The sequence below is a fragment of the Onthophagus taurus genome, chromosome 5 (assembly GCF_036711975.1).
Source record: "Onthophagus taurus isolate NC chromosome 5, IU_Otau_3.0, whole genome shotgun sequence".
NCBI lineage: Eukaryota > Metazoa > Arthropoda > Insecta > Coleoptera > Scarabaeidae > Onthophagus > Onthophagus taurus.
Window position 1 is genome coordinate 8,829,445 of NC_091970.1, and position 24,166 is coordinate 8,853,610.

A 24,166-nucleotide genomic window follows, 5' to 3' on the forward strand; every position below is an offset into this window, starting at 1 on the left:
AAGAGTATGTCAAAATGACATTGACATTTCAAACCGGAAGTTGCTTATTTCTCGAGTAATATTGGAGTAATTGGAGTATTGGAGTATAAACGTATCATGTTTGGACTCATTTTAAAGGATTTTTCACGACGATTACAAATATGTCAAAATTGACGTTGACAATCTTAACCGGAAGTTGACCATAACTTCATTAATATTGAAGATAAATATGTCGTGTTTGTACTCATTTTAAAGGATTTTTAATGAAGATTACAAATATGTCAAAATTGAGGTTGACATTTTAAACCTGCAGTTAGTTATCATGTAATAGAACCAGCTAAATCCCAATAATTTAGATAACTTACCAATGATTACTTCTACAACTCCACCTGATAAACATATAAGTCATAATAACAAGAAACTTTACTGGAAAGGTTATGGCCAAAAGTGTATTGACATACGGCTGTGAGGTTTGGACGATGAAAGAGGAGAAGAAACAGAGGGTTGGCAAACATGTGCATTATTTACGTAGAAGTGCAAGGAAGAATTCGAAGAGGAGAGGTTTGAGATGATTTGGTCATTTGCTATGCAAGGAAGAGGAAAGAATCGAACAATTGTACTAAAGGACACCAAGAGGAGAAGAGAGATGAATGACACTGAATAGAAAAGTATTCACAACCGAAGTGCAGGAACTCCAAGAACTAAAAGCGAAGCAGAAGTGGGAAAAAGAGAAAAATCAGCTAACACTGTAAAGTCCCTGGAGGATAGAATAGGGAAAATAGAATATGAGCAACATATAAACAAGGTATGATACTAAAGAAGCAAAAATTAGGCGCGTGAAACGAATAAAATTAGAAGTGGGTGGAAAATTCTCGGATATGAACAGGATAAGAGTAACAAGATGAAATATGTTGAGGATCTTAAGAGACAGATCGTTTATAATGAAAATCGCCAAATAAAAACGGAATGTATAATCTTCAACAACATTTACAATAAATACAAAAAAAATCTATACGACCTATTCAACAAAAAGAGAAAAAATGATTTATATATATTTTTTTATAATTTTATAATATCTATCGTTTACAAACCACTTTGAACTTACCTTTTATTTGTAACTCTATAAATTTGGTTTATTTATATACAAAGTATATTTATTTTTTCTTAAATTTAGTTAAAAACTAATTAATTAGAAACACATTAGCGTGTGGACACAAAAATACTGTGTGAGTTATGAAATATAAGTGCTGAAAATTAAGGAACGGTTCTTTTATATCACAGTTTTAACGACTTTAACGCAAACGATTATTATTATTATTATTATTGGTCAACTAAAGCAAGTGTTATGTAAAAATATCGGATGCAAATTGTGAACTGTACTTATCAATCTGCGTTTCATACTTATTGTAGTAGTGACTCAACTTGAAACTAAAATTAACGCAACTTCATTCAATGTTTTAGCACAAATTATTTAAAATCTAATAAAGAATCAAATAAAGTCACTATAATAAAATCTTCAAAAGACTTTTTCGCTAAATATTACGAAACACTTATATAAATCGCTGCTGTTATTGCTATTATAAAACATACAACAACCACAAATAAAATAACCTTTTGTTGCATGGCACGAATAATCATTGAGTTCATTATACGAGAAGCTCGACCCAATTCCTCGTTTGTATCCCTCAACTAAAAATATTTGCAAATGATATGTATTGTCGAACTAAATTTTTAACCTTAAAAAAGATTCAAGAATCATCATGTAGCTTAAAAATCGACGAAGCGTAGAACATACCGAAAAATTACATTAAAGTTTTGACGTGACGTCACAAGCAATGTTTTTCCTATAAAATCGGTCAACACCTAGCCATAGCAACCATAACCACGCACAAAATCAATCTGATAAACTTAAAAGTAAAGTTATTTTCTAACTAACTAAACTAGGTGAGATTACAACGTATATTTTCGGATAAAACACTCTTGTTTTTCTTAAGCTTTCGGTGCATAACGACTGATTACCTGTCGTAAGATAAACTGTGTATCAATAGACTCTGTATTAATATTAGAAGTAATACTAGATCGAAAACTAGAAACATTCGGATTTAGCCTCACGTCTCTCAAGACGGCTGAACCCGAATGATTCTAGTTCTAGGTCTTGTATTAGTCCTAGTGATAGTGCTAGTGTAAAACTAGAACTAACCCTAGACCTAGAACTAGAAAGTTTTGACCCCACGTTTCCAATTCACGGCTAAACGGCACAATATCCAAAATTGACAACCACCTACATTAAATTCTGTTATGATTACAAAACTTAAAGTGATAGAGAAAAACGTTTCCCATAAAAATTAATGATAATGAATTAAGATAACATAATCCATAGTCAATGCCACCATAGATATTATCATTTCTTAGGTGCAAGCCAGGAATTCTCAAAATATCAAAATTGACAATCATCTGCGTTAAATTCTGTTATAATTAGAAAATTAAAGGTGATAGAGAAAAACGTTTCCTATAAAAATGAATGATAATGAATCAAGATAACATAATCCATAGTCAATACCACCATAGATATCACCATTTCTTAGGTTCAAGCCAGGAATTCTCAAAATATCAAAATTGACAATCATCTGCGTTAAATTCTGTTATAATTAAAAAATTAAAGGTGATAGAGAAAAACGTTTCCCATAAAAATTAATAATAATGAATCAAGATAACATAATCCATAATCAATACCACCATAGATATCACCATTTCTTAGGTTCAAGCCAGGAATTCTCAAAATATCAAAATTGACAATCATCTGCATTCAATTCTGTTATAATTAGAAAATTAAAGGTGATAGAGAAAAACGTTTCCTATAAAAATGAATGATAATGAATCAAGATAACATAATCCATAGTCAATACCACCATAGATATCACCATTTCTTAGGTTCAAGCCAGGAATTCTCAAAATATCAAAATTGACAATCATCTGCGTTAAATTCTGTTATAATTAAAAAATTAAAGGTGATAGAGAAAAACGTTTCCCATAAAAATTAATAATAATGAATCAAGATAACATAATCCATAATCAATACCACCATAGATATCACCATTTCTTAGGTTCAAGCCAGGAATTCTCAAAATATCAAAATTGACAATCATCTGCGTTCAATTCTGTTATAATTAGAAAATTAAAGGTGATAGAGAAAAACGTTTCCCATAAAAATTAATAATAATGAATCAAGATAACATAATCCATAGTCAATACCACCATAGATATCACCATTTCTTAGGTTCAAGCCAGGAATTCTCAAAATATCAAAATTGACAATCATCTGCGTTAAATTCTGTTATAATTAGAAAATTAAAGGTGATAGAGAAAAACATTTCCTATAAAAATGAATTATAATGAATCAAGATAAAATAATCCATAGTCAATACCACCATAGATATCACCATTTCTTAGGTTCAAGCCAGGAATTCTCAAAATATCAAAATTGACAATCATCTGCATTCAATTCTGTTATAATTAGAAAATTAAAGGTGATAGAGAAAAACGTTTCCCATAAAAATTAATAATAATGAATCAAGATAACATAATCTATAGTCAATGCCACAATAGATATCACCATTTCTTAGGTTCAAGCCAGGAATTCTCAAAATATCAAAATTGACAATCATCTGCGTTAAATTCTGTTATAATTAAAAAATTAAAGGTGATAGAGAAAAACGTTTCCCATAAAAATTAATAATAATGAATCAAGATAACATAATCCATAATCAATACCACCATAGATATCACCATTTCTTAGGTTCAAGCCAGGAATTCTCAAAATATCAAAATTGACAATCATCTGCGTTCAATTCTGTTATAATTAGAAAATTAAAGGTGATAGAGAAAAACGTTTCCCATAAAAATTAATAATAATGAATCAAGATAACATAATCCATAGTCAATACCACCATAGATATCACCATTTCTTAGGTTCAAGCCAGGAATTCTCAAAATATCAAAATTGACAATCATCTGCGTTAAATTCTCTTATAATTAGAAAATTAAAGGTGATAGAGAAAAACGTTTCCCATAAAAATTAATAATAATGAATCAAGATAACATAATCCATAGTCAATACCACCATAGATATCACCATTTCTTAGGTTCAAGCCAGGAATTCTCAAAATATCAAAATTGACAATCATCTGCGTTAAATTCTCTTATAATTAGAAAATTAAAGGTGATAGAGAAAAACGTTTCCCATAAAAATTAATAATAATGAACCAAGATAACATAATCCATAGTCAATACCACCATAGATATCACCATTTCTTAGGTTCAAGCCAGGAATTCTCAAAATATCAAAATTGACAATCATCTGCGTTAAATTCTCTTATAATTAGAAAATTAAAGGTGATAGAGAAAAACGTTTCCCATAAAAATTAATAATAATGAATCAAGATAACATAATCCATAGTCAATACCACCATAGATATCACCATTTCTTAGGTTCAAGCCAGGAATTCTCAAAATATCAAAATTGACAATCATCTGCGTTAAATTCTCTTATAATTAGAAAATTAAAGGTGATAGAGAAAAACGTTTCCCATAAAAATTAATAATAATGAACCAAGATAACATAATCCATAGTCAATACCACCATAGATATCACCATTTCTTAGGTTCAAGCCAGGAATTCTCAAAATATCAAAATTGACAATCATCTGCGTTAAATTCTCTTATAATTAGAAAATTAAAGGTGATAGAGAAAAACGTTTCCCATAAAAATTAATAATAATGAATCAAGATAACATAATCCATAGTCAATACCACCATAGATATCATTTCTTAGGTTCAAACCAGGAATTCTCAAAATTGACAATCATCTGCGTTAAATTCTCTTATAATTAGAAAATTAAAGGTGATAGAGAAAAACGTTTCCCATAAAAATTAATAATAATGAATCAAGATAACATAATCCATAGTCAATACCACCATAAATATCACCATTTCTTAGATTCAAGCCAGGAATTCCCAAAATATCAAAATTGACAATCATCTGCGTTAAATTCTCTTATAATTAGAAAATTAAAGGTGATAGAGAAAAACGTTTCCCATAAAAATTAATAATAATGAATCAAGATAACATAATCCATAGTCAATACCACCATAGATATCACCATTTCTTAGGTTCAAGCCAGGAATTCTCAAAATATCAAAATTGACAATCATCTGCGTTCAATTCTGTTATAATTAGAAAATTAAAGGTGATAGAGAAAAACGTTTCCCATAAAAATGAATGATAATGAATCAAGATAACATAATCCATAGTCAATGCCACCATAGATATCATTTCTTAGGTTCAAACCAGGAATTCTCAAAATTGACAATCATCTGCGTTAAATTCTCTTATAATTAGAAAATTAAAGGTGATAGAGAAAAACGTTTCCCATAAAAATTAATAATAATGAATCAAGATAACATAATCCATAGTCAATACCACCATAAATATCACCATTTCTTAGGTTCAAGCCAGGAATTCTCAAAATATCAAAATTGACAATCATCTGCGTTAAATTCTGTTATAATTAGAAAATTAAAGGTGATAGAGAAAAACGTTTCCCATAAAAATGAATGATAATGAATCAAGATAACATAATCCATAGTCAATGCCACCATAGATATCATTTCTTAGGTTCAAACCAGGAATTCTCAAAATTGACAATCATCTGCGTTAAATTCTCTTATAATTAGAAAATTAAAGGTGATAGAGAAAAACGTTTCCCATAAAAATTAATAATAATGAATCAAGATAACATAATCCATAGTCAATACCACCATAGATATCACCATTTCTTAGGTTCAAGCCAGGAATTCTCAAAATATCAAAATTGACAATCATCTGCGTTAAATTCTCTTATAATTAGAAAATTAAAGGTGATAGAGAAAAACGTTTCCCATAAAAATTAATAATAATGAATCAAGATAACATAATCCATAGTCAATACCACCATAGATATCATTTCTTAGGTTCAAGCCAGGAATTCCCAAAATATCAAAATTGACAATCATCTGTGTTAAATTCTCTTATAATTAGAAAATTAAAGGTGATAGAGAAAAACGTTTCCCATAAAAATTAATAATAATGAATCAAGATAACATAATCCATAGTCAATACCACCATAGATATCATTTCTTAGGTTCAAGCCAGGAATTCCCAAAATATCAAAATTGACAATCATCTGCGTTAAATTCTCTTATAATTAGAAAATTAAAGGTGATAGAGAAAAACGTTTCCCATAAAAATTAATAATAATGAATCAAGATAACATAATCCATAGTCAATACCACCATAGATATCACCATTTCTTAGGTTCAAGCCAGGAATTCTCAAAATATCAAAATTGACAATCATCTGCGTTCAATTCTGTTATAATTAGAAAATTAAAGGTGATAGAGAAAAACGTTTCCCATAAAAATTAATAATAATGAATCAAGATAACATAATCCATAGTCAATACCACCATAGATATCACCATTTCTTAGGTTCAAGCCAGGAATTCCCAAAATATCAAAATTGACAATCATCTGCGTTAAATTCTCTTATAATTAGAAAATTAAAGGTGATAGAGAAAAACGTTTCCCATAAAAATTAATAATAATGAATCAAGATAACATAATCCATAGTCAATACCACCATAGATATCACCATTTCTTAGGTTCAAGCCAGGAATTCTCAAAATATCAAAATTGACAATCATCTGCGTTCAATTCTGTTATAATTAGAAAATTAAAGGTGATAGAGAAAAACGTTTCCCATAAAAATTAATAATAATGAATCAAGATAACATAATCCATAGTCAATACCACCATAGATATCACCATTTCTTAGGTTCAAGCCAGGAATTCCCAAAATATCAAAATTGACAATCATCTGCGTTAAATTCTCTTATAATTAGAAAATTAAAGGTGATAGAGAAAAACGTTTCCCATAAAAATTAATAATAATGAATCAAGATAACATAATCCATAGTCAATACCACCATAGATATCACCATTTCTTAGGTTCAAGCCAGGAATTCTCAAAATATCAAAATTGACAATCATCTGCGTTCAATTCTGTTATAATTAGAAAATTAAAGGTGATAGAGAAAAACGTTTCCCATAAAAATTAATAATAATGAATCAAGATAACATAATCCATAGTCAATACCACCATAGATATCACCATTTCTTAGGTTCAAGCCAGGAATTCCCAAAATATCAAAATTGACAATCATCTGCGTTAAATTCTCTTATAATTAGAAAATTAAAGGTGATAGAGAAAAACGTTTCCCATAAAAATTAATAATAATGAATCAAGATAACATAATCCATAGTCAATACCACCATAGATATCACCATTTCTTAGGTTCAAGCCAGGAATTCTCAAAATATCAAAATTGACAATCATCTGCGTTCAATTCTGTTATAATTAGAAAATTAAAGGTGATAGAGAAAAACGTTTCCCATAAAAATTAATAATAATGAATCAAGATAACATAATCCATAGTCAATACCACCATAGATATCACCATTTCTTAGGTTCAAGCCAGGAATTCCCAAAATATCAAAATTGACAATCATCTGCGTTAAATTCTCTTATAATTAGAAAATTAAAGGTGATAGAGAAAAACGTTTCCCATAAAAATTAATAATAATGAATCAAGATAACATAATCCATAGTCAATACCACCATAGATATCACCATTTCTTAGGTTCAAGCCAGGAATTCTCAAAATATCAAAATTGACAATCATCTGCGTTCAATTCTGTTATAATTAGAAAATTAAAGGTGATAGAGAAAAACGTTTCCCATAAAAATTAATAACAATGAATCAAGATAACATAATCCATAGTCAATGCCACCGTAGATATCATTTCTTAGGTTCAAGCCAGGAATTCTCAAAATTGACAATCATCTGCGTTAAATTCTGTTATAATTAGAAAATTAAAGGTGATAGAGAAAAACGTTTCCCATAAAAATTAATAATAATGAATCAAGATAACATAATCCATAGTCAATGCCACCATAGATATCATTTCATAGGTTCAAGCCAGGAATTCTCAAAATTGACAATCATCTGCGTTAAATTCTGTTATAATTAGAAAATTAAAGGTGATAGAGAAAAACGTTTCCCATAAAAATTAATAATAATGAATCAAGATAACATAATCTATAGTCAATGCCACAATAGACATCACCATTTCTTAGGTTCAAGCCAGGAATTCTCAAAATATCAAAATTGACAATCATCTGCGTTAAATTCTGTTATAAGTAGAAAACTAAAGGTGATAGAAAAAACGTTTCCTATAAAAATGAATGATAATGAATCAAGATAACATAATCCATAGTCAATGCCACCATAGATATCATTTCTTAGGTTCAAGCCAGGAATTCTCAAAATTGACAATCATCTGCGTTAAATTCTGTTATAATTAGAAAATTAAAGGTGATAGAGAAAAACATTTCCTATAAAAATGAATTATAATGAATCAAGATAACATAATCCATAATCAATGCCACAATAGATATCACCATTTCTTAGGTTCAAGCCAGGAATTCTCAAAATATCAAAATCGCCTAGCAAATTGTATTCTTAACAAAATTGCTCTCAGACGCATAGATATCGAAAAAAATATGAAAATTCATGAATAAAGAAAAGCTTCGCCATGAAGGGCGTTTACATTGAACCAGCTGAATTGTCTTTAAATGTGTAAAATTTTTATTAATGTATGCTTAAATTAAGTTACAAATTGAATTACTAATTTTACACACACAATAAAGCAGTTTCCAAAGTTTTGTATACCATAATTTGAGACAAATTAATTAAGAAGAGGATTTGTATTCGATTTGTTTTAATATAGACAACCAACTGTACATTGTGTATATACCTTAAAGTTGATTTAAAATGAAGGTGTTTACATTAACAGTGATTAAGCAGGATTATTTTGGCATCCTAGTAAGATTTCCCAATGAAAAACTGAACCACCCTGTATATGAGTAGCAGGGTCGATGACGTCACAAAAAATGACGTCACGTCGAAGCTTTAAAGTGATTTTTCGGCAAGTTTAAACTTTTTCACACATTTTTTATATATATAATGGCTTATTTAAGAGACTTCCCGTCGATTAAAAAAAAATTAACGATTTTTAAGCGACATGATGATTTTTGAATTATTTTAATTTTTTTAGAGTTTAATTTAATTAAAATTACGTACCCTTGCTCTCGATCTTTGTATAGTTTCGCGTTGTTCACTTAAATTGGCTAAAACCTCAGCTCCAATATTCTGCGTTTCAATAACGACTCGATACCCTTCCTCAAGATTTTTTCCGGTCCTTTCTAAACGTTCCGAATTATCCAAAAGTCGTTGTTTTTGATCGTTACAAATCCGATCGCTTAAATCCTCAGTTGAATCATAACCAAACGTACTTTGCCGCACCGATCTAGCTTTTATATAATCTAAGGTGAGTCTTTTTAACTCAGCTCGATAGCAATCAAGTTTTGTTTTGCATCTTTGTCTTTTTGCGTGTTCTGGAACTTCTCGAACTTCCAAATCCATTTGTTCAAGCTGTAGAGGGAAAAATACATTTTTTTTATCGTAAAGAACAAATAAAAGATAATGATTAAAATTAGATTAAGGTGCAAATTAAGATTTTACCAGTTCTTGAGCTTCTTCAACATGTTTTTCTATGTTTGAGATCAACTGGCGTCTATCTTCTATAACAAAAGAATAAAGAAACAAAAAAATTAATAATAAATACCAACTGAAAATCGAAATATTTACTTACTCGTTACGCTTGAGGTTAACTGTCCCACTTGAGCCGTAATATCGGCCGTAAGGGCCGAATATTGCTGTTCGTAATTCTCAAAAAGTGACCCCATTTAAAAAATTTCTATTTCACCTTTTTGTTTTGATTTTGTCTCAAAAAAAAAGCAAAGAAAAAAAAACTAATTTGGTTCTTTCGACGAATCACTCGAGTCTTGACTCATCCCCACCCTATTTTAATCTCCGATAGATGGCGGTTACTTCGGCGCGAAGTTAGCCGAGTCGATAAGTTAGAATTTCCTTTCTCTTCCGGTGCGTTTTACAAGGTACGTCGCTTGTGAAAATAAATTTATTTCCGATTTATCCTAAAACATCGCGTTTATTAATAATTGTTATTCAATCAGCGTTGTTTTAATTCGTTTTTTAATGTTTAAGTGAAATATTGAGAGTAAGTTTTTGTTGATTTTTCAGATCGAAATGGTTCAACGGCTTGTTTTCCGGCGACGATTGTCTTATAATACAAATTCTAATAAACGACGCATGTAAGTTTAAATTCATTTTATTTCGTTATCTTAAATTCATTTAAAAAATATTAAAATGCAACATACTTAACCTCACTTTTTTTGAGGTTATGTCTTTCAAAACACGTTGTCAAAATATTAATGATGATTCTTGGCTAGAGTCCTGAATAACTCGTGACGAAATGCTGTTATATCGTTCGTTTTTTATATCTGATTATGTTTTAATTAAATAATTATAAGTATTAAAAAAAATTTTTGCTATACTAAATCGTTTTTGTTTTAGTGTTCGTACCCCTGGTGGTAAATTGGTTTATCAATACTTAGAAAAGAAGAAGAAGGTACCAAAATGTGGTCAATGTTCCGATAAATTGAGGGGTATTGTCCCAGCGAGGCCCCAAGAACGCTCGAGGATGTGCCGTCGTAAGAAGACCGTCAAAAGGGCTTACGGTGGTGTTTTATGTCATAAGTGCGTTAAAGAAAAGATTGTGCGTGCTTTCTTATTAGAAGAACAGAAAATTGTTGTCAAGGTGCTAAAAGCACAACAGGCGACTAAATCTAAGAAGTAAATGCATAAAAATTGACGTTTGTAATAAATTTATTATTATAAGAAAAATATAGTTTTATTTCTTTTATATTCTAAGCTCCTATAACTCTTTTATCTCAAATAAACAAGTTCCATAACTTTATTTGATTGTTATAAGCCAATTTGTTCCATGTTTATTTAATGTTCTTCATGATTTTATGCATAACTACTCAAATTTAAGAAGTTATAATCTAATATCATGTGTTATATCATTTCTTTAACTCAAAGTGGAATTTCTACACAAAATTCTAAAATAAATCAATAAATTATTTTAAAATAACTTAAAATTTTATTATTTTTAGGTTATCCAACTTGACTCGGTTACCATGGTGATTAAGATCCAAATATTGCAGGTGCTTGTCAAAATTGAAATTGAACTTAAGTTCTTTTAAGGAAAAAGTCTAATTTAATTCGTTTAAAAGGTTCTATTTAACTCAAAATCGGTTTATCTAGGGAATTATAAACAAGGTAAGTGAATTAAATCAAAAAAAAAGATATTTTTAATTTATTTCTCTTAATTAGAATCGATTTAAATTAATTACAATTAACGAATTTATTGTGAATGCGACATAATCGTAAAGAATTCGAAGTGTTTTAAAATTAATAAAAATTAGGTTAGAATTGATAAAAAAATCGGAATAAAATTTTATTATTTTAAGGTTATCCAACTTGACTCGGTTACCATGGTGATTAAGATCCAAATATTGCAGTTGCTTGACAAAATTGACATTGATTTTAAGTTTTTTTTTAATGAAAAACACATAATTAATTGGATTTAAAGGTTGTATTTAATTCAAAATGGGTAAATGGATGAAATTATAAGCAAGGTAAGTGGATTAAATCAAAAAAAAATTTTTTTTAGATCAATTAAAATGTACAAGAATTTAGGGTTAAATGACAATTAAAACTAGAACTAAAAACTTCTAGGTTTTTCCGGGCGTCTTAGACAAGAACTTTGAAAAGTTTGAAGACGCACGGCTTTTTCCCGAATATTTCTAGTTTTACACTAGCACTATCACTAGAAGTCTTGCGTTAGAAGACCTAGAACTAGAATCATTCGGGTTTAGCCGTCTTGAGAGACGTGGAACTAAATCCGATTATTATTATATTCGTAATCTTCATAAAATAAGCTTTAAAGTGAGTCCAAACTTGACGCATTTATCTCAAAAAGCCAAAAAGTTCGAACTTTTAATTTTGACATATTTGTCAACTTCATAAAAAATCCTTTAAAATGAGTCCAAACTTGACATATTTAACTTTAATATTAATGTAATAATACAATCACTTCCGGTTTGAAACGTCAACGTTAATTTTGACATATTTGTCATCTTCATTAAAAAACCTTTAAAATGAGTCTAAAGATGACGCACTTATCTCAAAATCAACGAAGTTAGAATAAAAAACGTTAAACCCGAAATTAGCAACAATGAAGATAGCAATTTAATTATTAAATATTAATACCAACCTTAATTTTTTTTCTTTTTGTGACAAATATTAAGACATTTTATAAAAATTAAGAATTTGTCAAAATAACGTTAACATTTCAAACCGGAAGTTGCTTATATCTCGAGTAATATTGGAATTAAACGTATCATGTTTGGGCTCATTTTAAAGGATTTTTCACGACAATTACAAATATGTTAAAATTGACGTTGACATTAAATGAAAAAAAAAAAAAACATTAAAATGAGTCCAAATATGATGTTGCTAGATATCACTATGTTGTATATTTTTATTGCACTAAAACTAGAACTAACACTAGAATTAGAAAGTATCGGGTTTAGCTGTGTGTTTGGGGACGCCTGTATATTATATTATACTTTTCCTTCAATGACTTTAAAGTGATTTGTCGGTAAGTTTTACACTTTTCCGCACTTTTTTTTTATTTGAAACGTTTTACGTGAGTGATTTATCGTCGATTAAAAAAAATGTCGATTTTTAAGCGATATGATTCTTGAACTATACCGAGTCATATATCATTTTAAAGAGGGCGTTTTAGCATTAATTTAACATATAACATATTTCTTAACTAAGAGAGTTACACCGGAAGTGATCATTTAAACATTGACATCAATTTAAAATAGTCTCCATCATAACCTATTTTTACAACTTAAAAAAGATGTTTTTTCTCCAAAATTTTTATATTAACCATATAGATTATCATACATCATTTTAAAGAGGACATTTCAAGCTTTAATTTAAGACACATCCCGTTTCTTAACTCCCAAAAACACACCGGAAATGATTTTTTGAAAATTAGCTTTCATTGAAAATGTTGAAACAAATCTAATTTGATTCTACAATTTTTGTTTGGTTATTTTCTCAAAGACCCTACAATCTGCTTAAGGGAGTCATTTTAAAGAGGACACTTTCAGCTTTAATTTAACATGTAACATATTTCTTAGCTAAGAGAATTACACCGGAAGTGATTATTTAAACATAATCATAATAATAACATAACCTATTTTTACAACTTAAAAGATTTTTTTCTCCAAAATTTTTATATTAACCATATACATTATCATACATCATTTTAAAGAGGATATTTCAAGCTTTAATTTACGACACATCCCGTTTCTTAACCTCCAAAAACACACCGGAAATGATTTTTTGAAAATTAGCTTTCATTGAAAATGTTGAAACAAATCTAATTTGATTCTACAATTTTTGTTTGGTTATTTTCTCAAAAACTCCACAATCCGTTTAAGAGAGTCGTATATCATTTTAAAGGGGACACTTCCAGCTTTAATTTGATATATAATACATTTCTTAGCTAAGAGAATTACACCGGAAGTGATTATTTAAACATAATCATAATAATAACATAACCTATTTTTACAACTTAAAAAAGATCTTTTTTCTCCAAAATTTTTATATTAACCATATAAATTATCATACATCATTTTAAAGAGGATATTTCAAGCTTTAATTTAAGACACATCCCGTGTCTTAACTCCCAAAAACACACCGGAAATGATTTTTTGAAAATTAGCTTTCATTGAAAATGTTGAAACAAATCTAATTTGATTCTACAATTTTTATTTGGTTATTTTCTCAAAAACCCCACAATCTGTTTAAGGGAGTCGTATATCATTTTAAAGGGGACACTTCCAGCTTTAATTTGATATATAATACATTTCTTAGCTAAGAGAATTACACCGGAAGTGATCATTTAAACATTGACATCAATTTAAAATAGTCTCCATCATAACCTATTTTTACAACTTAAAAAAGATCGTTTTTCTCCAAAATTTTTATATTAACCATATAGATTATCATACATCATTTTAAAGAGGACATTTCAAGCTTTAATTTAAGACACATCCCGATTCTTAACTCCCAAAAACACACCGGAAATGATTTTTTGAAAATTAGCTTTCATTGAAAATGTTGAGACAAATCTAATTTGATTCTACAATTTTTGTTTGGTTATTTTCTCAAAGACCCTGTAACCTGTTTAAAGAAGTTATATATCATTTTAAAGAGGACACTTTTAGCTTTAATTTGATATATAATACATTTCTTAGCTAAGAGAATTACACCGGAAGTGATTATTTAAACATTGACATTAATTTAAAATAGTCTCTATCATAACCTATTTTTACAACTTAAAAACGATCGTTTTTCTCCAAAATTTTTATATTAACCATATAGATTATCATACATCATTTTAAAGAAGACATTTCAAGCTTTAATTTACGACACATCCCGTTTCTTAACGATTTTTTGAAAATTAGCTTTCATTGAAAATGTTGAAACAAATCTAATTTGATTCTACAATTTTTGTTTGTTTATTTTCTCGAAGACCCTGTAATCTGTTTAAAGAAGTTACATATTATTTTAAAGAGGACACTTTTAGCTTTAATTTGATATATAATACATTTCTTAGCTAAGAGAATTACACCGGAAGTGATTATTTAAACATGATCATAATAATAACATAACCTATTTTTACAACTTAAAAAAAATTTTTTTTCTCCAAAATTTTCATATTAACCATATAGGTTATCATACATCATTTTAAAGAGGACATTTCAAGCTTTAATTTAAGACACATCCCGTTTCTTAACTCCAAAAACAGACCGGAAATGATTTTTTAAAAATTGACTGATTGAAAATGTTGAGACAAATTTGTAATTAATTTGTTTAAGTAATTATTTGTGCATAAAAGGAAGTAAAACGCAAAAGTAAACAACTTAACCCAATTACATTATATTTTCTAATACAAAATAACATTAAATTAATTTAACATAACTTAATATTTTGCAATTCTTCCATCTTCATATTCATACGATTTTATTTTCCTCAGTAAAAGCGGATTTTCACTAAATAAATCCTTCAACATTTTTATACACACTAAAAAAAACACACAAAGTTAAGATTTTATTAAATTCATGGTTATATTTTACCCTGTGGATCTTGTTGATATTCTTTGCGGATGTTACACCTTCTTAAATCCTTAAATTTATCATAAATAAAGGAAGGTGTGTAATATTTGCGTTCGAAAGGTTTACAAATTTCGTTCCAATCGATACTTTTCCAATCGGTAATGTTTTTTTCATGCAAAGTATCAACAATTTTCCTCAAAACTTTGTTAATTTTGATATTTTGGTTAAAAAGCTTCGTGGCAACGCTCGCATTCCAAAACCTTTTTAATTGATATAAGGGATAATCTAATTGTTTACTTATTTCCTCCCAAAATTCACTCGTCAGTTCGGTACTTTTAAGTTCTTTAATCGTCGAAATATTTAAAACCTCCATCATTTTTGAAACTAAATATTCTATTTTTGGTATACCAGTCATTTTGGCAAAATCTAAAATTTGATTTTTAAGTTTTTAATTGAAATAAAATTTTAATTTCACCATTTTCTATCGATTCTGTAATGGTCGAATATCTTTTTAAAATTTGACTCTTGGATCGATTTAAAATTTTGGCTATTTTAGCAAATTTTTGTTTATCATCATTGTTATTATTGATGTAAGTTAATAAAATTTGATCTTCAATTGAAGAAAATCTAAAATAAAAATGTTAATCTTAAATAATCATAGTTAATGGGGTAATATTAACCTTCCTTTATTAGTTGTACTACATAATAACTGAAATCGTTTATAAATACTATATAATTTCCTATCGTTTAACCCCTTTCCAATATAACGCACAAATTGTAATCGTTCGTAAACGCTTAACACATGTCTCCCACCAATAACAAAATTTACAAACGGGGTTGGATCATGTTTGATTTTGTGAGCTTCACAAAACTCTTTAAAGTTTCTTAAAATTAAATCATCTTCACGTTTTGTGTATTTTTTTGTATTTATGGGAATTCCATCAAATAAACCTTTCGATTGTATTGCAACCACTGATTTCTCAATTAGATGTGCTTTTGGGACTTTAAACGGTATTTTAATTCTTAAATCCATTAAATGCTTAAAATAAAAAATTAATAACAACATAACCTCAAAATTAATTTTTTACCTGGTTATCTCTAAAAATTTGTTCCATTTCGTTATTCGTTCGATTAATAGCGTCGCATAATTTATCATTAGTTACATCTTTAATACTTTTAATTTCGTTTTTATTGCGGTATAGAGATGTATCTATCTCGATTATAGAGTTTTCCAGTGAAAATTCCTCTTCTTTTGGATTGAAGCTTACATTTCCCTCGGTTTTAATCTCCAACGAATTCGAACGTTTTCTTTTCTTTGTTTCCTGTTTATTTTTATTCATCGTAAATTAATTATTAATTAAAATATGTTTTTAATTTGAACATTTTTAGGTTATGTTGAAATCGCAATGTGCTGGAATGTGACAGTTCGATTTTTATCTAAGAGAGAGAGAGAGAGCGATACTTTTTATCTTTATTTGTATTAAATTAATAAATAAAAATTTATAAATTTATTTATTAATTAAGATGATTCAATATGTTAAGAGATATAAATACATTAAATTAAAAAATTCTTCGCAAAAATGAGAAAATAAATCTAATACCAACTTAAAATGAATGTTCGAAAAATACACTAAATTTGTTACAAACCATTTCGAATTAGTTGTTAATATTGATACGAAAGAGAAAAACTTGTTTAATTGTAAGTAATTACTTTGATTTTAGTTAACTTTTAATTCATTTAATTAAATTTGATTAATTAATTTTAAAACATAACCTCAAAACAATTGCCCCCAAACAAGCATCGCCATTTTGTAAACGTCCTCTCATTCACGTCGTTTTTGCAGTTTTTCCACGAAATTCATGGATATGGATGGATAAAATTCCGTTTAAAATGTCTTTCAAGCAATATGGGGTAAGTTTATTCAAAAAATCCGAGTTTTTATTAATTTTTTATGTTTTTGTAGGTTGGATGAGCTTTCTGGTTGAATCGACCACTAATCCTTAAATTGATGACTTTTAATACTTAATAACGGTTTCGTATCACTTCTGTGTATCTCCTGGAAAAAATAAAAGGGGGCAACCTCAAAGATCATGATGTAAAGGCATAAAATAGGTGATGAGAGGTAGGGAGTTGAACGAGGACACTAAATAGAAGAGTATTGGTATTGGGAATGCAGCACTCTGTCTGATTGATGTACATTTTAATTATTGTATTGTATTTAATTGATCTCAAATAAACGATGAAAATTGCTCTTGTTGTTATATCAAATTTTGAAAAATCATAAGCGACATCTGTTATTTAACAACGAAAACATTGATAGTTAGGTTGCGAACCAATTCTTTACGGGTTAATAATTTTTAAATGACGATAGGCGACATCTTTTATTTATTCGTGGAACTAGTCAAGTTACCAACGAATTTTTTGAAGGTTCGAAACTCGGCTAAATAAAAAATTATACCGGTTGATCCAAATAAAATTTATTAAAACGCGTTTTTCTCGCAAAAATTTCTCTATATTTGGATCACCCGGTATAATTTTTTGCTTAGCGGAGAAGCAAACCATCTCAAAATAATTTTTAAATGACCACTAGCGCCATCTTTTTTTCATTAGTGAAACTAGTCAAATTAAAAACGAATTTTTAAAGGTTCGAAACTCAGCTAAGTAAAAAATTATACAGGGTGATCCAAATTAAATTTATTTAATCGCGTTTTTCTCGTAAAAATTTCTCTGTACTTGGATCACCCGGTATATTTTTTTGCTTAGCGGAGAAGCAAACCATCTTAAAATAATTTTTAAATGACTACTAGTGCCATCTTTTTTTCCTTAGTGAAACTAGTCAAGTTACCAACAAATTTTTTGAAGGTTCGAAACTCGGCAAAGTAAAAAATTATACTTGGTGATCCAAATAAAATTTATTTAATCGCGTTTTTCTCGCAAAAATTTCTCTATATTTGGATCATCCGGTATAACTTTTTGCTTAGCAGAGAAGCAAACCATCTGAAAATAATTTTTAAATGACCACCAGCGCCATCTTCTTTTCATTGGTGAAACTAGTCAAGTTACCAACGAATTTTTTGAAGGTTCGAAACTCGGCTAAGTAAAAAATTATACCGGGTGATCCAAATAAAATTTATTAAATCGCGTTTTTCTCGCAAAAATTTCTCTATATTTGGATCACCCGGTATAATTTTTTGCTTAGCGGAGAAGCAAACCATCTGAAAATAATTTTTAAATGACCACTAGCGCCATCTTCTTTTCATTGGTGAAACTAGTCAAGTTACCAACGAATTTTTTGAAGGTTCGAAACTCGGCTAAGTAAAAAATTATACCGGGTGATCCAAATAAAATTTATTAAATCGCGTTTTTCTCGCAAAAATTTCTCTATATTTGGATCACCCGGTATAATTTTTTGCTTAGCGGAGAAGCAAACCATCACAAAATAATTTTTAAATGACCACTAGCGCCATCTCTTTTTCATTAGTGAAACTAGTCAAATTACCAACGAATTTTTAAAGGTTCGAAACTCGGCTAAGTAAAAAATTATACCGGGTGATCCAAATAAAATGAATTAAAATGCGATTTTCTCGCAAAAATTTCTTTTTATTTGAATCACCCGGTATAATTTTTTACTTAGCCAAGAAGCAAACCATCTAAAAATAATTTTTAGATGGCCACTAGCGCCATCTTTTCTTCATTAGTGAAACTAGTCAAGTTAAAAACGAATTATTTAAAGGTTCGAAACTCGGCTAAGTAAAAAATTATACCGGGTGATCCAAATAAAATGAATTAAAACGAGATTTTCTGGCAAAATTTTCTTTTTATTTGAATCACCCGGTATAATTTTTTACTTAGCCGAGAAGCAAACCATCTCAAAATAATTTTTAAATGACGTCATGCGACATCTTTTATTCATTAGGTGAACTAATGCGATTAGCCAAGTTGAGAACCATGTTTAAAGCGAAAACTTAAGCTTCTGAGTAATAGATGTCGCTGATTTTTTTAAAATTAAATTTATTTAATATTTATATCTATTATATAAGTTAGAAAAAAAAGCTACTAAATAATATCTCTATTATAAACTATATTGATTTATACACATTACATTCCTTCTGTACACAATAAAAATAAGAACGAAACGATACATTCATAAGTCAGTCTTTCAACGTGTTTTACATCATTTAATTTTGTTAATATTTTCGTAAATTTATTAAAACGGCTACGTTATACGTTTTACACATTCATTTTATCCTCATTATTTATAATATTTACAATTTGTAAATGCACATGTTTGTAGTCGCACGGCCTATGTAGGTTCCTTCATAAAAAATTTACCATCATTTTTTCGACTGTCAAGATAAAAATAAATAAATCTCGTTTATTTGAGCAAGTTATTGAATAAATTAAAAAGTAAACAGAAAATGGCACTTAATGATATTCTATTTTATTTATTTTTGAGTTCAAAGTTAAGATGGAAGTTATAGCTGACAGTCGTCCTATTTACAAAAAAAAACTTATTTTATTATTTATTTCTGGGCTCAAATTTTATCTTTTGATTTAAATAACATTAATTAATAGTCCTTAATAGCTCTAATATATACAACACAACGGGGGAAAAAAACTATAATTTCCCCCCACTCTTTTTTTCTGTCCGAACTACAACTCCTTAACAATATATAACTTCTTTAAAAAAAAAAGAGGAAGACAATAACAACAAAAAAATTAATAATAATAAAATTAAAGTGTTTTTTAAACAATTTTTACATTTGGATCCACTTCAAGTTTGGCCAAAGTCTTTTTAACACGTAACGCCGTCAGCCTTACGAGGGGATTCGCGTGCCAACACTCTTGCATCACGCGCGAAACCGATGATAATACATCGTCTTTTGACCATCGCGTCGATATTTCCGGTCGAACTTTTTTCACGCACACCACTTGTTGCATCTCTTCAAAACTGGGATCGTTCGGCACGCAGTCGTAATAAGGAAGACAATAATCTTCCGCCGACGATAATTTATCACCGGTTGCGGTTCTTTTTAGCATTTCCCAAAGGACCAAGCCCAAAGAGTAAATATCCGCCATTTTATGGGCATCGAAATTCGCAGGATTAATTGTACCGTCGAGTATTTCCGGCGCCATGTACCTCTTTGTACCACTTCGTTCATTCTTAACCGGCACATCGATTAAATTCGTATCGCTACAATATTTTACAGCCAATCCAAAATCGGCTATAACGCACTCCCCGTTTTTCTTAACGAGAATATTTTTTGATTTAATATCTCGATGCGCTATCGCCGGTTTACCTCGAGTACTGAAAATCTCAGTGTGAAGGTGAGTTAAACCGGAAACGACGGTTTGAGCCATTATCAATAAAGAATTCGTATCCAAAACATGATTTTGTAAATAATCATATAACGAGCCGTATTCGTGATAATCCGTGATTAACCACATTTGCGTCCAAGAACCGGTTCCTTTTATATCGGCAGCTATAAATCCTAAAATATTTTCGTGTCGCATCAAAACCGTTTGATAAATTTCGGTTTCTCGAAACCAAGAGTGTTCTTCAGTTGTAAAAAACACTTTAACGGCGACTTTTTGGTCCCTCCACCTCGCCAACCAAACTTCACCATACCTCCCTCTTCCGATCGTATGTACCAAATGGATTTGTTTCGATATCGTTCGTTGCACGAGCATGGGAAGACCCGAACCGGAACCGCTGGATGGATCCAAAATGTTAGCGAAAGTGTCGTTTACGTGGATATCAATGGGGTATTGATCGGGGGATTTTTTCAAATAATAAGGGCTGCCTCTTTTTAATTCCTTCCGTCGGAAATGGATGTATAAACAGGCTATCACGGCCAAAAGGAATATTATACAGGCGGTTATCGAGGTGAAAAGTACCATTAACGGTATACTTTCGGGGGTGTTGAAAAAACTGGGTTCTTGCGTCGTGCTTGGTAATTCGTATTTTGGGATTAAATCTTTGTTGCAATTATCGGATCCGTTACAGCATTCGATTACTTTCATTTGACGGTGAGGTACTAAAGAACCTTTGCACTGTAACAAAAAGAAAGCAATTAAAATACGCAATTAAAAACTTTCGTTGAATATTTTCATTGAAATGTGTGTATTAGTCGTGTTCCCAAGGATATTTTACATAGTTTAGAAAAAAAAAATTTTTTATATTAAAATTTCAAATTTAGAGCTAAAGAAGTAACTTTTTGCAACCGTGTAATTTTTTTTGCTACTGCCAAATTTGAATTGTGTGCACTCATCGTGTTCCTTAGGTCAGTTTGAACTTCTTAGAATTAACACTTCACCGGAAAGTTTTGGGTTAATTCTTGTTTTACTTGTTATTCAGTGCTAGATTGTTGTACATTTTTATTGAAATAAAACTAGAACTAATTTGTGTATTAATCCGATAGATTTTGATTTCTTGATGCATTAGGAACATTTTTTATCCATAACGTTTTTCTCCATCAGTTTTAGTACTTCCGTCAGAGTTGAATTTATTAAAAAAATCGTCGAATCTTAATATTTTATAATTTATGCTACATCACTAGAAACCGGTGATAGATAACTATGATATAATTATGGATTACGATTTCTTGGTGCATTAGGAACATTTTTTATCCATAACGTTTTTCTCCATCAGTTTTAGTACTTCCGTCATGGTTGAATTTATTAAGAAAAATCGTCCAATCTTGATATTTTATGATTTATGCTACATCACTAGAAACCGGTGATAGATAAATATGAAACAAGTATAGATTATGATTTCTTGATGCATTAGGAACATTTTTTATCCACAACGTTTTTCTCCATCAGTTTTCGTACTTCCGTCATAGTTGAATTTATTAAGAAAAATCGTCCAATCTTGATATTTTATGATTTATGCCACATCACTACAAACCGGTGATAAATAACTATGATATAATTATGGATTATGATTTCTTGATGCATTAGGAACATTTTTTATCCATAACGTTTTTATCCATCAGTTTTAGTCTTCCGTCATAGTTGAATTTATTAAGAAAAATCGTCCAATCTTGATATTTTATGATTTATGCTACATCACTAGAAACCTGTGATAGATAACTATGATATAATTATGGATTATGATTTCTTGATGCCTTAGGAACATTTTTTATCCATAACGTTTTTCTCCATCAGTTTTAGTACTTCCGTCATAGTTGAATTTATTAAGAAAAATCGTCCAATCTTGATATTTTATGATTTATGCTACATCACTAGAAACCGGTGATAGATAACAATGATATAATTATGGATTATGATTTCTTGGTGCATTAGGAATATTTTTTATCCATAACGTTTTTCTCCATCAGTTTTAGTACTTCCGTCATAGTTGAATTTATTAAGAAAAATCGTCCAATCTTGATATTTTATGATTTATGCTACATCACTAGAAACCGGTGATAGATAACAATGATATAATTATGGATTATGATTTCTTGGTGCATTAGGAACATTTTTTATCCATAACGTTTTTCTCCATCAGTTTTAGTATTTTCGTCAGAGTTGATTCTATTAAAAAAAAATCGTCCAATCTTGATATTTTATGATTTATGCTACATCACTAGAAACCGGTGATAGATAACTATGATATAATTATGGATTATGATTTCTTGGTGCATTAGGAACATTTTTTATCCATAACGTTTTTCTCCATCAGTTTTAGTACTTCCGTCATAGTTGAATTTATTAAGAAAAATCGTCCAATCTTGATATTTTATGATTTATGCTACATCACTAGAAACCGGTGATAGATAACAATAATATAATTATGGATTATGATTTCTTGGTGCATTAGGAACATTTTTTATCCATAACGTTTTTCTCCATCAGTTTTAGTACTTCCGTCATAGTTGAATTTATTAAGAAAAATCGTCCAATCTTGATATTTTATGATTTATGCTACATCACTAGAAACCGGTGATAGATAACAATGATATAATTATGGATTATGATTTCTTGGTGCATTAGGAATATTTTTTATCCATAACGTTTTTCTCCATCAGTTTTAGTACTTCCGTCATAGTTGAATTTATTAAGAAAAATCGTCCAATCTTGATATTTTATGATTTATGCTACATCACTAGAAACCGGTGATAGATAACAATGATATAATTATGGATTATGATTTCTTGGTGCATTAGGAACATTTTTTATCCATAACGTTTTTCTCCATCAGTTTTAGTATTTTCGTCAGAGTTGATTCTATTAAAAAAAAATCGTCCAATCTTGATATTTTATGATTTATGCTACATCACTAGAAACCGGTGATAGATAACTATGATATAATTATGGATTATGATTTCTTGGTGCATTAGGAACATTTTTTATCCATAACGTTTTTCTCCATCAGTTTTAGTACTTCCGTCATAGTTGAATTTATTAAGAAAAATCGTCCAATCTTGATATTTTATGATTTATGCTACATCACTAGAAACCGGTGATAGATAACAATGATATAATTATGGATTATGATTTCTTGGTGCATTAGGAACATTTTTTATCCATAACGTTTTTCTCCATCAGTTTTAGTACTTCCGTCATAGTTGAATTTATTAAGAAAAATCGTCCAATCTTGATATTTTATGATTTATGCTACATCACTAGAAACCGGTGATAGATAACAATGATATAATTATGGATTATGATTTCTTGGTGCATTAGGAATATTTTTTATCCATAACGTTTTTCTCCATCAGTTTTAGTACTTCCGTCATAGTTGAATTTATTAAGAAAAATCGTCCAATCTTGATATTTTATGATTTATGCTACATCACTAGAAACCGGTGATAGATAACAATGATATAATTATGGATTATGATTTCTTGGTGCATTAGGAACATTTTTTATCCATAACGTTTTTCTCCATCAGTTTT

The 24,166-nt window shown here is 29.2% G+C and overlaps 4 protein-coding genes and 1 long non-coding RNA gene across 6 annotated transcripts in view; 2 read left to right on the top strand and 3 right to left on the bottom strand.

Annotated features, from left to right (window-relative positions):
- Window positions 1–935: 935 nt before the first annotated feature.
- On the bottom strand, window positions 936–10,004 carry LOC111413414 (Vesicle transport through interaction with t-SNAREs 1a). The gene is made up of 4 exons (XM_023044377.2): window positions 9,790–10,004; window positions 9,660–9,718; window positions 9,219–9,569; window positions 936–1,668 (listed from the first exon to the last, which is right to left on the bottom strand). The coding sequence occupies exons 1-4, from the start codon at window positions 9,881–9,883 to the stop codon at window positions 1,519–1,521; spliced, it is 654 nt and encodes a 217-aa protein (XP_022900145.1). The 5' UTR covers window positions 9,884–10,004; the 3' UTR covers window positions 936–1,518.
- A 234-nt stretch (window positions 10,005–10,238) lies between these two features.
- LOC111413416 (large ribosomal subunit protein eL34-like) lies at window positions 10,239–10,901 on the top strand. Its single transcript, XM_023044380.2, has 2 exons — window positions 10,239–10,309; window positions 10,572–10,901. Exons 1-2 carry the CDS (start codon window positions 10,245–10,247, stop codon window positions 10,852–10,854), a joined length of 348 nt encoding a protein of 115 aa, XP_022900148.1. The 5' UTR covers window positions 10,239–10,244; the 3' UTR covers window positions 10,855–10,901.
- Window positions 10,902–15,059: 4,158 nt separating this feature from the next.
- On the bottom strand, window positions 15,060–16,725 carry LOC111413409 (uncharacterized). The gene is made up of 5 exons (XM_023044371.2): window positions 16,348–16,725; window positions 15,940–16,298; window positions 15,735–15,886; window positions 15,281–15,685; window positions 15,060–15,227 (listed from the first exon to the last, which is right to left on the bottom strand). The coding sequence occupies exons 1-5, from the start codon at window positions 16,597–16,599 to the stop codon at window positions 15,127–15,129; spliced, it is 1,269 nt and encodes a 422-aa protein (XP_022900139.2). The 5' UTR covers window positions 16,600–16,725; the 3' UTR covers window positions 15,060–15,126.
- Window positions 16,726–16,975: 250 nt separating this feature from the next.
- On the top strand, window positions 16,976–17,509 carry LOC111413418 (uncharacterized). The gene is made up of 2 exons (XR_002706168.2): window positions 16,976–17,171; window positions 17,224–17,509. It is a non-coding gene; the product is annotated as an uncharacterized lncRNA (long non-coding RNA).
- A 1,812-nt stretch (window positions 17,510–19,321) lies between these two features.
- Window positions 19,322–24,166, bottom strand: part of LOC111413406 (serine/threonine receptor kinase thickveins) — a 46,375-nt gene continuing 41,530 nt past the window's right edge. For both annotated transcript variants that reach the window (XM_023044367.2, XM_023044368.2), the window contains exon 3: window positions 19,322–21,314. In XM_023044367.2, coding sequence (XP_022900135.1) covers window positions 20,007–21,314 — 1,308 coding nt within the window. In that variant the 3' untranslated portion in view covers window positions 19,322–20,006. The remainder of the gene's footprint in view (window positions 21,315–24,166) is intronic.

Excerpts from the sequence above, each read along its gene's own strand:
- LOC111413416 (XM_023044380.2), top strand. The coding sequence starts at position 10,245 with ATGGTTCAACGGCTTGTTTTCCGGCGACGATTGTCTTATAATACAAAT. Across the intron at positions 10,310-10,571 it reads AATTCTAATAAACGACGCAT|TGTTCGTACCCCTGGTGGTA; the intron begins GTAAGTTTAAAT and ends TTTTTGTTTTAG.
- LOC111413414 (XM_023044377.2), bottom strand. The coding sequence starts at position 9,883 with ATGGGGTCACTTTTTGAGAATTACGAACAGCAATATTCGGCCCTTACG. Across the intron at positions 9,719-9,789 it reads GTTAACCTCAAGCGTAACGA|AAGATAGACGCCAGTTGATC; the intron begins GTAAGTAAATAT and ends CTTTTGTTATAG. Across the intron at positions 9,570-9,659 it reads TTGAAGAAGCTCAAGAACTG|CTTGAACAAATGGATTTGGA; the intron begins GTAAAATCTTAA and ends TTCCCTCTACAG.
- LOC111413409 (XM_023044371.2), bottom strand. The coding sequence starts at position 16,599 with ATGAATAAAAATAAACAGGAAACAAAGAAAAGAAAACGTTCGAATTCG. Across the intron at positions 15,887-15,939 it reads AGTACAACTAATAAAGGAAG|ATTTTCTTCAATTGAAGATC; the intron begins GTTAATATTACC and ends TTTTTATTTTAG. Across the intron at positions 15,228-15,280 it reads ATATCAACAAGATCCACAGG|TGTGTATAAAAATGTTGAAG; the intron begins GTAAAATATAAC and ends TGTTTTTTTTAG.